The 16,717-nt window shown below is 35.1% G+C and overlaps 1 protein-coding gene across 6 annotated transcripts in view; it reads right to left on the reverse strand.

Annotated features, from left to right (window-relative positions):
• Positions 1-16,717, reverse strand: part of LOC148954345 (uncharacterized) — a 361,915-nt gene that overhangs the window by 172,339 nt on the left and 172,859 nt on the right. For all 6 annotated transcript variants that reach the window (XR_016141509.1, XM_089086288.1, XM_089086287.1 and 3 more), the window contains 3 exons: positions 16,626-16,697; positions 10,426-10,610; positions 5,445-5,609 (listed from right to left, as the gene is read on the reverse strand). Coding sequence is in view for 5 of the 6 variants with exons in the window: in XM_089086288.1 (XP_088942414.1) it covers positions 5,445-5,609; positions 10,426-10,610; positions 16,626-16,697 (422 nt within the window). In the remaining variant the exon portion in view is untranslated. The remainder of the gene's footprint in view (positions 1-5,444; positions 5,610-10,425; positions 10,611-16,625; positions 16,698-16,717) is intronic.

Raw genomic sequence — 16,717 nt, forward strand, 5'->3', positions numbered from 1 at the left:
ACTAGTTCCCCAATCTGATAATTGCTTGTTTACCAACCGTGATCTACCAAAGCCGCGAGTTTCCCTCTTCAAGGCCATTCTTTGCAACTTTAATATGAATATAAACAGACCAGGATCCCTAGATATCCTTTTGAACGATCCCACATCAGTGAAAAAGGTAATGGAGGTAAAAAGTGTTGAAAATGTTGTTGTCACAGCCCACCTGTGGTCCCCAAGCCCAATAAAAACGAAGATAGTGCTCTACAATATCCCTATATCATTTCTAAACTCGGACCTGATGGAAGCATTGATGAATGGAAAAGGTGAATGCATTCCGGTCTCTAGTGTTCATACCCTGGGTCGCGAAACCACTGAAACCTCAAATTTTAAAACTGTGTTGTTTGAGCTTCAAGGACAATTTAATATTGACAAAGTGTTCCTCTTTGGCCAACAAAAATCTTTCAAGCCTTACAAAGAAAAACCATTACAGTGTATTAAATGTCTAAAGCTTGGTCACTCAGATAAATACTGTAGAGAGGATTCCAACATTTGTAAGATTTGCCTTGGCAAGGACCATAATGAGTCAAACTGTCAATTTGACCCAATATGTACTAATTGTAAGGGCAAACACCAGTCCCTAGATAAAGGAAGCTGTCCCAAATATAAACAAAGGGCAGGGATACTAAGAATAGCAAAAGAGCAACAACTTCCAATCCCTTTTGTAGCAATGCAAGTCCAAAGGACACCAAGAGTCCCCCGTCCCCCACCAGGCCTCAGGCAACCAACAGCCCCTGAACCACCAACAGGCCCCAGGCAACCAGCATCCCCCAGGACACCAAGAGTTCCCAATGCTTCCCCTAGTGTTGAAAATTTTCAGAATAATCTCATCCGAGACAAAACTAATGCATGGTTCCCCTTGATAGCAAGTGCCCCCAAAAAAAACTGAAGAACCCCCTTTCGGAAAATCCTACGCAAGGAAAGACATCAAAACCGACAAAGCTACCTGGAATTACTCCCCACAGATTTCACACAGTTTCTCCAAATGCTTTGGAAGATGAATCAAACGTGTACTTTAAATTAGCCAGCTTTACAGTTACATCTATGCTCATCTCCCAATTAGAGTTACCCAATCAGTTGAAATGCATTATTCTGAAGAATTTGGCAAAAACTCACTTTGGCGAGACCATAGTTTCCGAAGCAGAAATTCAAATTGAGAGTGTTTTAAGCCAACATAGGCTGATTGAGTCACAATCAGAACGCATGACGACTATTTAATGTGTGACTTTTCGTTTTTAACTAATTTATCCCTTTCCAATAACATTGTTTTTAATTATCCCGATATAGATGATAATCAGCATGCCAACCCTCTAAGCAGCCCCCCTGGTACCTTAACAAATGCTAGTTGTAAATACCTTGATATTTTCGATTTTGCTACTAATGTGAATCCAAAACTAGTAAATAATAATTCCCTTAATGTTCTTTGTTTCAACATCAGAAGCATCCGGAATAAGTGGCTCAAGTTTAAAGATTTAATTTCAATTAATGGTGTCTACCCTTTCGATGTAATAGGATTAACAGAGACATGGCTTTCCGATAATGATGACACTAGTGATTCTTTACTCACTGGTTACCAAATAATCCATATGCCCAGGAGATTGACTAAGTATACTGGTGGTATCTCACTTTACATCCGTTCGAATGTAAATTTTACCAGGCTATCAGAGTGCGAATCTATTTTCTCTACACAACTAAATCTCAGATGTATTTATTAAATAATTGTAAACATAGTTATCGGCCAAAATTCCTATATACTCTCCTTATTTTATAAACCTCCTCCATTTCCAACCTCATGTTTTTGTAATCTGTTTGATGATTTTTCTAATTTTATTAACCTACCCCATAAAAAGGCACTACTTCTTGGGGACTTTAATTGCAACCTACTCAATGTTGGTAAAAATATTGAATCTGACACTTTTTTTGAATCGGTAACCGCGAGTGGTCTTCTACCCACAATTTTTTTCCCCAGTAGAGTCGATACTGTGAGATCAACTTCAACATTAATTGACTACATTTTTTTATCCACATCCCTGGGAAATGACCTGTCCTCAAATATAGTATTTTCGGATCTGTCAGACCATTTTCCTATTTACTTGTCTCTACCTTCGCAACCACTACCTCTACGGTCTAGAATTAATATCCCAACACCTACTCGAAACTACAGTTCTGCAAATATAAACCATTTCATCGATTGCCTAAGAACCACTGACTGGTCCGATGTCTTAAATTGTCACGAGGTAAATTCTGCCACAAATGGTTTTGCGCAAAGGCTAAGTGAGATTATCCATTCAACTTTTCCTATTCGTAAACCTAACCGGAAAAATATCCCTATTTGCCCCTGGATGTCACATAGCCTCATTGTCTCCTCATATCGTAAAAACAAATTATATAAGTTAGCCTGTAAGACCAGTAGTGATATTGACCTATCTAATTATAAACATTATAAAAACTTATACACTAAACTCATCCGTGAAGCGAAGAAAAATTATTATTATACAAAAATTCTCAATTGCAAAGGAAATCTGAAAAAGATATGGTCCACCATTAATGATATACTCTCAAAAAATAGAAAATCAAAGTCTATACCTATTCGCCTTAAAGACACAAATGGTAGATTAATTGACCCTTTACATGCACCTGATGCATTTAATAATTATTTTTTGAATGTTCCTCATACTGACTCCCGCTCCTCCTCACAGGCTGTATTCCTTTGCTTCAATTTTAGATCCATGTTTCTCTGCCCAACTGATAGCAATGAGGTACTTCAAATCATCGGTTCTCTCCCTAATAGTTTTACTCCTGACTGTCTTGGATTAAGTAATAAGCTCCTGAAGACCATATCTCCTTTTGTCTACGAGCCCATCAAGCATATTGCCAACCTATCTTTAACCCACGGAGTTTTCCCTGATTTACTAAAGTCAGCCATTGTTATTCCAGTTCTTAAAAGGGCGATCCAACTGAGATAGGTAATTATCGTCCAATCTCAATTCTTCCTGTTATATCCAAAGTGCTCGAGAGAATCATCTTCAGACGTCTGTCTCACTTTCTGTTTGACAGTCAGCATTCCGTATCCTTGATTTCTCCTCACCAATATGGCTTTAGGCAGAAATTCTCAACTTCTCATGCTCTAATTGACGCCACACAGTTCATACGCTCACAACTTGACCTTAAAAAAAATGTATTGGGCTTATTTTGAGATTTTTCTAAGGCCTTTGACATGGTCGATCATAGTATTTTAATAAGTAAATCAAATAGTTACGGTATTCGTGGTGTTCCCCTCTCTTGGTTTGATTCTTATCTATCTGGAAGGGTACAGAGTGTGAGCCTAGGTGGAGTATCCTCTCAGCCCTTACCTGTTCGGAGGGGTGTCCCGCAAGGCTCCGTTCTGGGCCCTATTTTATTTCTCCTGTATATCAATGATCTTGTTATAGACCTGGGCCCTTCAGTGTATCCTGTATTATTTGCTGATGACAGCAACTTTTTCATCACTGGCACCAATCTACCATTGGCAGTAACCTCTGCCCAAGTCCTTCTGAACAGAGTCCAGGCGTGGTGCCTTACGAATAACATGACCATTAATAGCAAAAAAAGTCAAATAGTGTTATTCAGAACCCCCTACAACAAAGACGTTATTCAACCTGCTCTTGGTCTCAGGTAATCCTCCGACATCATCCCACAAGTGGAGGTTGCCAAGTTTCTTGGTGTATTTATTGACTCATGCTTGTCATTCTCTAATCATATTTCTTACATAACAGCAATAATTTTGAGACAAGTAGCTATGATTAACCGTGTGAATTATTTTCTTCCTCCTGACATCCTAGTTACCCTCTATTATTCCTTTATTTTTCCTTACATTTCTTATTGCGGATCAGTTTGGGGAAATACAAAAAGGTCCTTCATTAAAAAACTCAAATTTGCCCAAAACCGCGCCATTAAAGCAGTTTTTCGGCTTCCCCGTCTATATCCAACTCGTGATTTGTATTCAGATTTTGGCATAGCTCCACTTGATCAAATCATACAAAAACTAAATTTATCGCTTGCTTACTCTGCTTTCCACAATAATCTTCCACCTCAACTCCTAACCTATTATAATATTAATAATTCGGAAGCCCATTGTCTCCGTTCATCCAATAGAGACTTTAAAATTCCTAAATGCGTTTCAAGTGATGCCCAGCAATCTCCCATTTACAAATCTATTATTCAATGGAACAAAATTCCCTCCAGTGTTGAACTAGCCACAAGTTTCTGCAAGTTGTATAAAAATGTAACAAAACTTGATGGTATAATTTAATATTTCCATTTTTAACAAATTTGCTCTAATTAGCTATGTTTTATTCTTCTTTTTTTTTTTCTCTTTCAGTGTTACTTTAATTTTTTTTTCTCTTGGTCCTTAACAAGTTATCTTCTAGGATCTTTATTGTTATTAATGTTTGTGTTATGTTTTTATTCGAATAAATTGAATTGAATTGAATTGAATTGAAGGGTGGAAACCCCTTCCCCCTCTATTAAAATACTCCCTCAGTTTAGAATGAATTAACCTTATAGCTGGAAAATGGATCATTAATTAATTTTATTATCCACTGAACGTGCAAAATTGGTTAATCTTCGTGTCCCAGATGAATCTGGTGTTAAATTTGGAGTCCTCAACGGACAGTTTTTGACCGCCCTTTCCGAATTTGCAGGTATATGTTGTTTTGCTAGCTATTATTGGTTTGTTTTTGCTCATCAATATACGGATAATTTTTATTAGTCTGAATTGCATAGTGCCTGAGGCGGATACTCTTCCCCAAAATTACTCCCCGGTTTAGAAGGAATTAATTTTAAAGGAAGTCAGAGGTTCTTTAATTACGTTACTATCCTTAGCCATTTTACATTGGTTAATCTTTGAGTATCAGATGAACCTGGGTTAAACTTAGAGTCCCCAACGGATTGCTTAAGGGCCACACTCTCCAAATGCGAAAATTTATCAATCGCTAACCAAAGCTACTTTTGTTGCGCTTTGCTAATATTTATACTAAAATGTCACAAAAGTGGTTGGAATTGCAGAGTGTTTGAAACCCATCCCCCTGGTTTAGTATAAATTAACCTTATAGCAAGAAAGAGGTTCTCTAATTATCTGACTATACACTACCCTTTTATACTGGTTAGCCTTCGAGCTTCAGATAAACCCGGCGTTAAACTTGGAATCCGGAGTGGACTTTTTTAGGACCAACCTCTGCAAATATGTAGGTATATCAATCACTCAACTGAGCTATCGTTATTTTGTTCATTGAATTTTACTGAATTAACTAATTAAAGCATTTTAATGTTCAAAGTTCAAAGTGTCTGAGGCCCCTCTCCATTCTCTCAAAGGATGCTTCCCTAGTTTAGTATAAAATGGTCTTGTATCAAAAACTTCGTGCTTTTACCTTACTATCCATTTCAATTGCTGTTTTATGTCGATTAACCACTTCTTGTACAGGTGCTGATTTTTCAAGTTCGATCGTTGTTTTGCTTGTTGATATGTGCCGATCTTCAATTATAGCCTTTTCGTGCCTCTTAATGGCATCACTGATTGGTAGAGACTTTTCGATCTAAAAAGTTTAAAAGTGAGTAGAAGCATTTCCATAATCATATTTAGGGGGTCTTATCTGGTTATCAATCCTTTTCATGATAAAATAATTGAAAACTATTTTGAAGAGCAACCACCTTTTAACGATAGCGGTCTGGTGATTATGACTGATCGCCGTGAGGTGGATTAACTTCTTTTGATCACCTAATTTATTTATCGCTATATATTCAATACTGTTTTAGAAATGTAATAGACTGTTGCTATAGACTCAACACAACCCCTCTTGTTACCAGGCGAGCTTTGCCCTTACATCTGAAATATTAAAATTATACAAGACTTCGGTATTCTTATACCATATTAGCAAATTACAGCGCTATTGTACAATTTTAGATGGCGTAAGTTAGTTGGTTTCTTTTTTTCAACTTATGTATAACTGGCTAGTACGATTTGAATTTTGCTAAACTACTAGCCGTCCCTAGACTTTAGGATTTGAAAAGATGGGGATATAAGGCCAATAAAATATTTCTGATATTTCTACGGTCCAGAGAACTTAGCTAACCAATAACATAGAAATAAATAGAAAGTATATGGCTACTTACTAGATAAAAACCAATTCATCTTTTTTCAACCTGTTTTTGTTCCCGTCAAGATGACTAATGTAAAAAAAAAAAATTATCTGAGAATCAACACAGACTCTGAGATGTCAAATCAGTTAAGTCCTTTTTTTTTTTTTTTTTTTTTTTTTTTTTTAATGAATTCTGTAAAGGTGGTTTATCAACTGTTAACTGTGAATTTATAAAATATATTTGGAGAAGTTTGACATACAATCTTTATATATTTCTGTCACAATCACATTGTATTCCATAACTGCTGCTTTAAAAAAAAAATACAATATAGTCTAATATATATAATAATAATAATAATTTATTTTTAAAATAGCGACAAAGACCACACTGCCTTTGCATCACAAACAACAAAACAAGAAGAACAATAGGGAATTCTTTTCGTAAGAGAGTGAAGATAATTTGAATGAATATTTCGGCCCTATGTCCAAGGGTTGTCCTCAGCAAGACAAAAATATATAAAAGAAGAGACTCACACTAATATACCACCAATAAAACTAAAAGGCAAGATTTTTCAAAACAGTCCCAGCATCCTTACTTCAGTGAAGTTCAACCAGGACTGGTGAAAAGTGAAGTAAAACAAGGCGATTCATTGAGATGAAAGAAATATAATTTAAAAACACGTTCTCATTGCTAATCCAGCCTTTTTGGCAGCTAGCCTCAAAGGTCTTTTTGTGACCCGTTCTGTGTTAATGTCTGTTGGTTCATTAAAATATTTTGTAAGATTTTAATATTTTGTAAGAATAATTTCTATCGTATGTATTAAGGTGATCTAAAAAAAATCCTAAGTTCATTTTCCCCATAAATCCAGAGTGAAATTGCGTCATCCATGTAACGTCCCCAAAAGATCTGTTTCAAGAAATACGAATCTAACACCCAATTTTTAATATGTTCCACATAAATATTCGCCAGTAACCCGGAGAGGGGTATGCCCATGGTTAAACCATTAATTTGGGCGTTTGAAAATTGGGCGTTAGATTCGTATTTCTTGAAACATATATTATGGGGACGTTTCATGGATGACGTAATTTCACTCTGGAATTATGGGGGAAATGAACTTAAAAGTTTTTTAGATCACCTTAATACATACGATAGATTTTACAGTTTAATTTAGAAATCGAAATCGCAAATAAAAACCTAGACGTGTTAATTAGTTCGTAGCTTAGATAAACTCAATTTTACTATTTACAGAAAACTAACACAAAATAATAGATATTTGCAGTTTAAATCAAACCACCCCCCACAAGTTAAAAGAGCTGTCGCAATCTCTCTCATCGATCATGCCCTAAACATTTTTTCTGATTCCCAAATCCCAGTAGAACTAAACTCTTAATAATGTAATTAACCGTAGACTGAAAAGACACTCCAATAAAACTAATGAAAATTTAGCATGTGAGATTCCCGACAAGCCCTCAAACATAATTTACCTCCCTTACATCCCAAAAATCACCACAAATCTTAAAAAAGTTTGCACACAAAATAATCTGTATGTAGTATGTACCAATAATCTCAAAATCATAAATTTCCTAAATTCTGATTATCAGAATCTAAATTCTGATAAAACCCCAGTTACTCGCCAAAGAGGGGCCTTTCAAATACCATGTGATTGTGACAAATACTATGCAGGTAGAAATCACCAGAATTGAGAGAAACGCATACAACAGCATAAAGATGATATTACCAAAGCTCTAAATTCTAATATTGCTACTATTTCATTTGATTCTGCTTTAGTCAACCATGTATTTAAAAATCCTAGCCATAAACTATTTTTCGATGAATCTGCCCTTATTAGCAATGACCTAGACATGAAGCAGGTAGTTCGAGAAGCAATTGAAATCAGACTTAAGATTAATGATAATATTTCCTTAAATAGGGACTTTTGGGAATATACACTAAATGCTCTATACACAAATTTAATTAAAAATGATCTTACAAACTATTTTAAAAACCAATAGACATTAACACAGAACCGATCACAAAAAGACCTTTGAGGTTAGCTGCCAAAAAGACTGGATTAGCAATAAGAACGTGTTTTTAAATATTTTTCTCTCATCTCAATTAATCGCCTTGCTTTGTCTCACATTTTATCAGTCCTGGTTTATCTTCGCTGAAGTAAGGATGCTGGGACTGTTTTGAAAAATCTTACTTGTTAGTTTTATTAGTCGCATATTATTGTGAATCTTTCTTCTTTTATATATTTTTGTCTTACTGAGGATGGCCCTTAGACACAGGGCCGAAATATTCATTCAAATTATCTTCATTGTCTTACGAAAGAATTCCCTATTTTTCATCTTGTTTTTGTTGTTTGGGAATTTATTTTTAACCGACTATATGCAACAAGACAATGGTGGATAAATACATTACAAGAAAACAAAGAGAGCAAATAAAAACAAAACAAACAACTAGAATAAAAACATGGGATAAGACCATGCAATAGCTAAAACTTTGAAATATCAGATATGTACTCTCTGATATGTATCAAAATTAATTGAGCCTATCAGGTGTTAAATCGATTAAGCTCCATTTTTCCATTTCTTTAAGTTTACAGTAAAGTTTTTATATTTTACATTGACTTTTGAATGTGCCGATACAAATGCAGTTCAAAAATGGTGGTTAATATAAAGATTACAAAAAAAGCATTCTGACTGCGTCGGAGAAAAGAATCTTATCCAGCCCTCAAAATAGAAAGCAAAAAATCAAAAGGACATAAGAAATTCTGCACAATAAAAATGTCAAAATTGTACCAGTCATTTACTTCAATAGCTTTACTGGTATCTGATTTGAATCCCCTCCCCCCAAGATTTTTTTCCTACTTGTAAAAACGTAACAAAAATGCACACAAACAAATTTTTGGTGCATTTTTCAAGCTTATTTTGTATTCCTCCCCCCCCCCTCTGAACAGAAAAATTAGATACACCCTTGCTCTTTAGCATAATTTATTAGCTTTAATCTTAAAACTTAACTATTTTCATAATTTAATTCTTATTTTTAAAGATAAACACCGAACCATAACAAATTAAGGGTATTCTCCAGAGACAAAACATATTTAATGATCATTAATTATATGTTATTACATTTGGCTTGTAGCAGCAAATTTGCCCTCTAAATGCTTATGATAAAACGGCAAAACATTGTTGTCCGCCCTGCACCTATAACAACAGAAACTGACAATATTTTTTTCTTATTTGTTGGCTTGGTAAGCTTACCAGACATGACCCAGCTCTAAATGGGCACATGGAGAACTCTGGGAAAGGTAAACAGGAAGGGTGTGCGAAAGCAAAAGATGGCCGGTCCCCCATTACACGTCCTGGCTGAAAGGCTATAAAACAGAGCTCAGCACAGCCGGTAGGCATTATAACATTCCAATGCTGTGTTCATTTTTATTCCTTTTTTTATTTTTGATGGGTTAATACAAAGATTTGAGGTATCTGAAAATTTTCAAAATAGATGGCGCTGACGTATAGATTTCTCATGATAGATCTCTAGATTCTCAAATGACTGAAATTTACGTTAACCTCTAAGAAGGATCATGATTCGTTGTGCTTCTTAATAGTAAGCTACTTGCAACTCGAAAATGTGAAAAATATTCAGGAAAAAAATATGAATGTATATCTTTCAATAGCCGTCATTTTAATTATATCAGATGGTGTTTTCCTATTTTCTAGTTCACTTTTACAAAGATTCATGATCCTTCTGAAACAAGACGGACAAATCAAGAATTTGTGAAAATCAGAAAAGGGTACACATAATCAGAGGCGTCAATTGCCAGAATACTTGCGGGGGGGGGGGGGATTTTATCGACGGTTGTTCACTTATTTTTTGTTACATATTTTTATTACCTTAATTACCTTAACAAAAAAATGATCAAATTTTTTACTGAGTGAATGAAAACATTAGAAGGGGCGCCCCCACCCCCTACTCCCCATACGTGACGCTCCCGGATATAGTAGCTCGGCAATACCTTTCCAGGGTATATTTTTAGTCCTGGATTCATTCCTGAGAGTTTCACGCACCTAACTTTACAAGATAACAAGAATCATCTCAAAAAGATAAAAGAGAACCAAAGTAAAAATAAGGATGAAAATTAACATTTAGAATGAAAGCTAAAATGAAGAGTAACAATCAAATCAAGAATATTAACTAAAATACGAATAAAATGAAAAAAAGGCCATAAATTTAAATAAAAAAATAAAAATAAAGTGAAAAGGCTTTTACCTCAAGCTTACTACTAGGAGTTTCTACTATTTTCTTGTCATCTAAAATAGCCTGTTCATGTTGTAAAATGACTTCTGAGAGAGGGCGGGATCTTTCCGTGAGTAAGGAGGGGCCACCTGGACGACAAAGATCTACCTTGAATTCGACTTCACGTTTAGAAGGCTCTCCTATTGACTGTTCCAATTCTGAAAATGTGGAAGTTTTAATATATCCTTGGACCAAACTGACTAGAGATTCTAATCAGGGTTGCAGCGGTAGCTAGCAACCTAGCAAGAGATCCAACAAACAAAGACGGATGAATTCTCAGGTAGTTAACAAATTAGGAAGATAGCAAAATTTTGAAGTGAAATCTCCGAAAGGCCGTCTTCAGTGCAAAAAAAGGATAAAAAAGACCTCAAAGTTAGACCCTCCCCCCTTCCAGTACAAATATGAGAAATATAAATAAATAAATAAACACTAATAAAACTATGAGAGCAGTGTAAAAAAAAAATAATTTGAATAAAAAGAAACAGAATAGGAGTTGAAAAAGTACAACGATTAAATAAAAAGTCGGTGCAAAGGTTCCTTTTTAATTATTAAATTTCTTTAACTCCAAGCTTTGGTCATTTACTCTTTAGCCTAAGTGTTTTTGGTGTAGGAAAAGAAAATCACAATGGCTACAGACTGCTGCAATTTTGTAGGTAGAACGATCTAGCCAATACAACAAAATACTTGGTCTTAAAATGGCCTGTAAGTTCAAATGATGGTTAGACGAGTAACCTTATTGATTATTTTATGTAAACCAAAAATTGGCTACATCGATAATAGGCTATACAGGAGTGCTGTTATTGATGCTAAAGTAAAGATTGCCATCTAGTAGTGTCTAGGTTAATTTAAAGCTAAAATTTTAGAAGGGCAATTACCTTTCAGGAAGCTACGACGTTGGTAGATTCCAGAATGAAAATTTGAGAGAAACTTTGTAGGAAAAGTCGAATACTAAATTGGAGAGTCTAGGGTTTGACAATGTAGAATATGGATGGAATAAGTTTAGGAAAATAGCTTGTAAAGCCATGGTATCTTAGGTATAAAAGTTAAAAACACAGCTAAGAATATTAATGAAGATGTTTTAAGTTTAGTAGAGACGAGGAGAGGCTTGTACAAGACATACTTGAGTGATAGATCATTGAAAGTTTGAGGAATATGAAGAAAGTGGAGGAAGCCTTAAAATATGAATCAAGGAGGGTTTGAAGTGTAGGCCATGGATAAAAATTGCAAAGGATCTGTAAGATCCAGCCAGACGAAATAATAGTAAAAAAAAAATTGTACTAATAAGTTAATAAATTGAGAGGGAAAAGTCAATCTGGACTAATCCCAGTTAAAAGATAGAAACAGGTCCAAAATTTTTGATAAGTAAAGAGTTAAAGAAAGTTGGTTAGAACATTTTGAAAAGGTGCTAACCATCTTAAAGCTACAGGAAAAGATATAGAAAAGAATGAAAAAGTTCGTGACACTCAGGAAGTGAAAGAAGGTTGGTTTTATGAGGGAGCATTAGTGAGCATTGAGAGTACTAAAAGGATTAAAAAATAACATGGCCCCTGGTGTTGATAGTGTTGTGAGTGTTTTAAATATGATAGTTATAAAATTAAAGATAAATTACTGTTTTTGAAAAAGGAGAAGTACCTAGCAAATTTAGGAAAATTCTAATTAAACCCCTCAAAAAGAAAGGTGATAAGAATAAGTGTGATTATTGTAGAGGCATTAGCTTGGTTCCTGTAGGAAGCAGATTACCTAATATGATGATGCTTTGTTGACTAGGAAATGCTGTAGATAAAGTTTTAAGAGAAGAACAGTGTAGTTCTAGGAAATGAAGAGGATGTGTGACCAAACTTTTACTCTTAGATTAGTAATTGAGAAGTGCCTGAATCATCAGATTTCTCTAGTCTTCTATTTTATAGATTATTAGCAAGCGCTTAAGCGAAGAAAAGCTTAGGCGAAGAAGAGCTTTAGAGAAGGTCTTCTCCTTGTATGGTATAGTAGACAAATACATCAAAGTGATTAGTGCTGTGTACAAGAATAAAACTGCTGCGGTTAAGCCAGGAAATGTGATTAACAGCTGGTTTCATACTAAATAAGGACTTAAACAGTTCGTGGTTCTATCCCCCTTTGAAGATGAAGAGGTGATGCTGGGTAACGAGATGATCAACCAAGGGGACACCTTCACTTACCTAGGTAGTATTATTAGTTAAAACCCTGGTTCAAGTGAAGACAAAGGTTTGGAAGTATAGGAAGATAAGTTTGCAGACCAAGAGTTGAATATTGGAAGTTACGGTAATGTCATTGGTCAAGTATGGTTTTGAAGCATGGGCACTCCAAACGACGGAGGAGGACATCTGGGCCGTTTGGGTACCCATCTGACTGACCGTATTTCAAACAGTGAGCTGCATGAAAAATGTGGTTCAATCCCGCTTTATACGGCTATAATGAGAGAAACGCTGAGATGGCTAGGACACGTCCTGTGGATGAAGGATGACAGATTGCCAAAAATTATCCTCATCGGCCAACCACCTAGAGCCATACGAAAAGCAGCTTGCTTCCAATTTCGTAATTTATTACGAAATTTATTTCGATTTCCATGTACTATAGGAAGAATATAGGAAGATAGGAAGAAGATAATAAAAATATTTTACACAAGAAATTTAGATACACATTCATAAAATAACCACATGGCCAGGCATTTTGTCTTACCGTTCTTTAAGAAGCGGTAAGAGATTGATTATTACAAGCCATATTGCCATATTGTGCAATTTAAGGTCACGATGGAAGGGGTGCCTTAAGGGGGAAGGGCAGCCTGAGATATCAGATGAACCTAAAAGGTATAAGAAAACTGAATTGTAGTATACCTCTATTTTTATACCTCTATTGTATATACCTCTATTTTTTATAATACCCCTGGTATATTTTGGAATTTTTATTATTATTATTATTATTATTAAGAAGAGAGTAGGTGACGTCAGATAAATTATCAGATACTTTTAAAGAAAATTTGAAGGTCACCGAGAGGAGAGGAGGTGGCATTAAAAAAAAATAAAATAAATAAATAAAAAAAATATATATATATAAAAGCCATATTGTCTAACTTAGAATCTAGCTTTGTTGAAGTGACCTAATCATGAAGTTGAGAGATCATGAGACCCTTTCCCCCTCCCCCCCCCCATGGTAAAAAAATTACTCTAATTTTTAACATTTATTTGCGTTTTCAAAAATAATGCACTTTCTGGGATCGAAGTGAACATTTCAAGTGAAGTGAAGTGGAAGTGCAATGAACACGTCAAGTTTGCACGTGCAGAATCTAAAGGGGACAACAAATATATTGCAAGTTTCTTTGCAGCTAATTTTACCACAAATATTTACATTAACCACAAACATATTAAATGCATAAGAAACCAAGGATGAACGAAACAGAGTTTTTAGTGTCATTGTACCATTGGGAAAGATAAGGACAGGGATTGTGGGGGGAGCACAAACTCGCTTTAGTGACCAAATGAGGACGTTTTAAGATTCATATTTAAAAATCTGCAAGCAATAAACGTTTTTTTTGCAGTTGCTTATTATTGTAATAATTTAAAAACATAAAGGATTCTAATTTTTAAAGGTATGTTTACAAAATGGAGTCTGCTAAAATTTACTCTTTCTGTCTTGTGTATTCCAAATTTGTACCACCAAACAGAAAAAACAGAGACTGTGTTCAACAATTCCGTGCTAAAAAGTGTGCTCTGAATACATTGCTTTATTTTTGTGATGTGTTTTTCTTAAGCTAATTACATTATTCCTTGAGCATATGTTAGAAATGGAAATACAATAACCCCGCCTATTTTTACCCGTTGTAATATTTACCCGTTATTGTCATCTAAGATATTGAGCCCGTAAAATAAACGCACAACCCAATTGGTTCTTTTATGTGGATAAATAAAAAAAACAAGTTTTTTAAACTGAAAGTAAGGAGCGACAATAAAACTTAAAACGAACAGAAATTATTCCGTATATGAAAGGGGCTGTCCCCTCCTCAACGCCTCGCTCTTTACGCTAAAGTTTTTTATTGTTTTAAAAAATAAAGTTGTGAGACAGAGTCAAATTTTAGCGTACAGAGCGAGGCGTTGAGGAGGGGACAGCCCCTTTCATATACGGAATAACTTCTGTTCGTTTTAAGTTTTATTGTCGCTCCTTACTTTCAGTTTAAAAGACTTGTTTGTTTTATTTAATTTTTGAACGTTTTTGAATAAATACAGGTTTTGATCTTTGCTCACCGTACATGAATAATTAAAACAAAATTTTCATATTAATTTACTATTATTTAGTTAAATGGCTTTCTTGAAACTTGTTTAATTATATTTACGAACGTTTTTATTAGTAATAAATATACTTAACTTACGAATTAACTTACGTAGCGAACTTCTATATTCATATATGTTTAATTTGTTTATTAGGGGGTTCGCCCCCTAGTCAATACCTTGCTCTTTAAGCGAAAATTCGAATTTTGTTCCAATTCTTTAAAAATGACCGCTTAATCACAAAGGCCGTTAATTAGAATAAATAGCTCTTATGAAAGTGCTAAAAAATCTTTGGCTTAAAGAGAGAGGTATTGACTACGGGGTGAACCCAATCATGTGTGATATTTTCTGTTCGTTTGAAGTTTCGATGTTGCTGCTATTGCAGTTGAAATAGTTGTTTTTTTTTTATATTAAATTTCTGATCTTGCTTTAAATAATGCTGGGAAGTCCGGCGTCCCCTTCATAGCAATGTCCCTTCCCCCAGGAGAACTTCCTTCATGGAAAGATCCTCCCACATAACCCCCGAACCACCCCTCCCCCCACTACCAGGAAAAATCTCCCCTGAAAACGTCTGTATACTTCCAAATAACCAATACTATATGTTAACATTGGGTAAATTTCATAACTTTCAGCCCTCCCCCCGGAAATTTCGGGGGATTAAATCATCCTAAAAGACATACTTATTATATTTTCGAGCATGCTGAACAAAATGGCTATCTAAAAATTTTGATCAGGTGACTTTGGGAAAAAAATGAGCGTGGGAGGGGGCCTAGTTGCCCTCCATTTTTTCTGGTCACTTAAAAAGGGCACTAGGACTTTTAATTTCCATTCCAATGAGCCCTCCCACGATATTCTAAGACAACTGGGTCGATACGATCACCCCTGGGAAAAAAAAACAAAAAACAAATACACACGCACCCGTGATCTTTCTTCTGGCAAAAAATGCAAAATTCCACATTTTAGTAGATGGGAGCTTGAAACCTCTACAGTAGGGTTCTCTGATACGCTGAATATGATGGTGCGATTTTCATTAAGGTTCTATAATTTTTAGGGGGTCTTTCCTCCTTTTTCCAAAAATCAGCCAAATTTTCTCAGCGCCTAACTTTTAATAGGCACAATTAAACTTAATTAAACTTATATATTTGAAATCAACATTAAAATCTGATTCTTTTGATGTATATATTTGTATCAAAATACCGTTTTCTAGAGTTTCGGTTACCATTGAGCCGGGTCGCTCCTTACTTACAGTTCGTTACCACGAACTGTTTGATTTTGAGGCAATGAAAATAACGAAGTTTTTGAGTCACAACATTTTTTACAATTAAAACTTTCTGCTACGTTAAACCCGATATCGTATGAAATTTGGACAAATTTCATACGATTTCATGAAACAACCCAAAAACAAAATATGTTATGTTAAATATTTTTTTTTTCTCTGCTACTTATTTTAAGCTAATGATGCAGTCCTGCACCATCAAGCTGGTGGAGATGAAATAGGTGAAGTCTGGCCCGTACCGATCTGCCTTCGGGAAGATGCGCACAAAATACACACGAATTTGTGTTCAACAATTGTATTTATTGTTGTATTATGTATACATAAATACATGTACAACACAAATTGTATTTGTGTTGTGTTTCGAAACACAAATACACACATAAAGCAGGCAAACATTACGAAATTTTTTTGAAATTGTTGGGGAAATTGAGATTTGACGGAGGGAGAAGTGGGGTCCCAAAGACTCACCTCTTTGCACCTGCCTGGGCATATCAATGTTCTAATATTGAATAAATAGCATATGATCCAAAAAAAACAATATGTACACAATGCTTAGCAAGGATCAAAAAAGGTTAGGAACCACTAGTCTGGTCTAGAAAATACTAAAAAAAACCTACCTGAACCTCCTTGCTCTTGATTATTCCCAACTTCCAAAGTAACAACTGATGTCAGCTGCTGGTTTGTTTCGTCTGGAATACAGACATCAGGA

Source organism: Artemia sp. Qi Xiang Cuo, chromosome 3, assembly GCF_049724085.1.
Source record: "Artemia sp. Qi Xiang Cuo chromosome 3, ASM4972408v1, whole genome shotgun sequence".
Classification (NCBI taxonomy): domain Eukaryota; kingdom Metazoa; phylum Arthropoda; class Branchiopoda; order Anostraca; family Artemiidae; genus Artemia; species Artemia sp. Qi Xiang Cuo.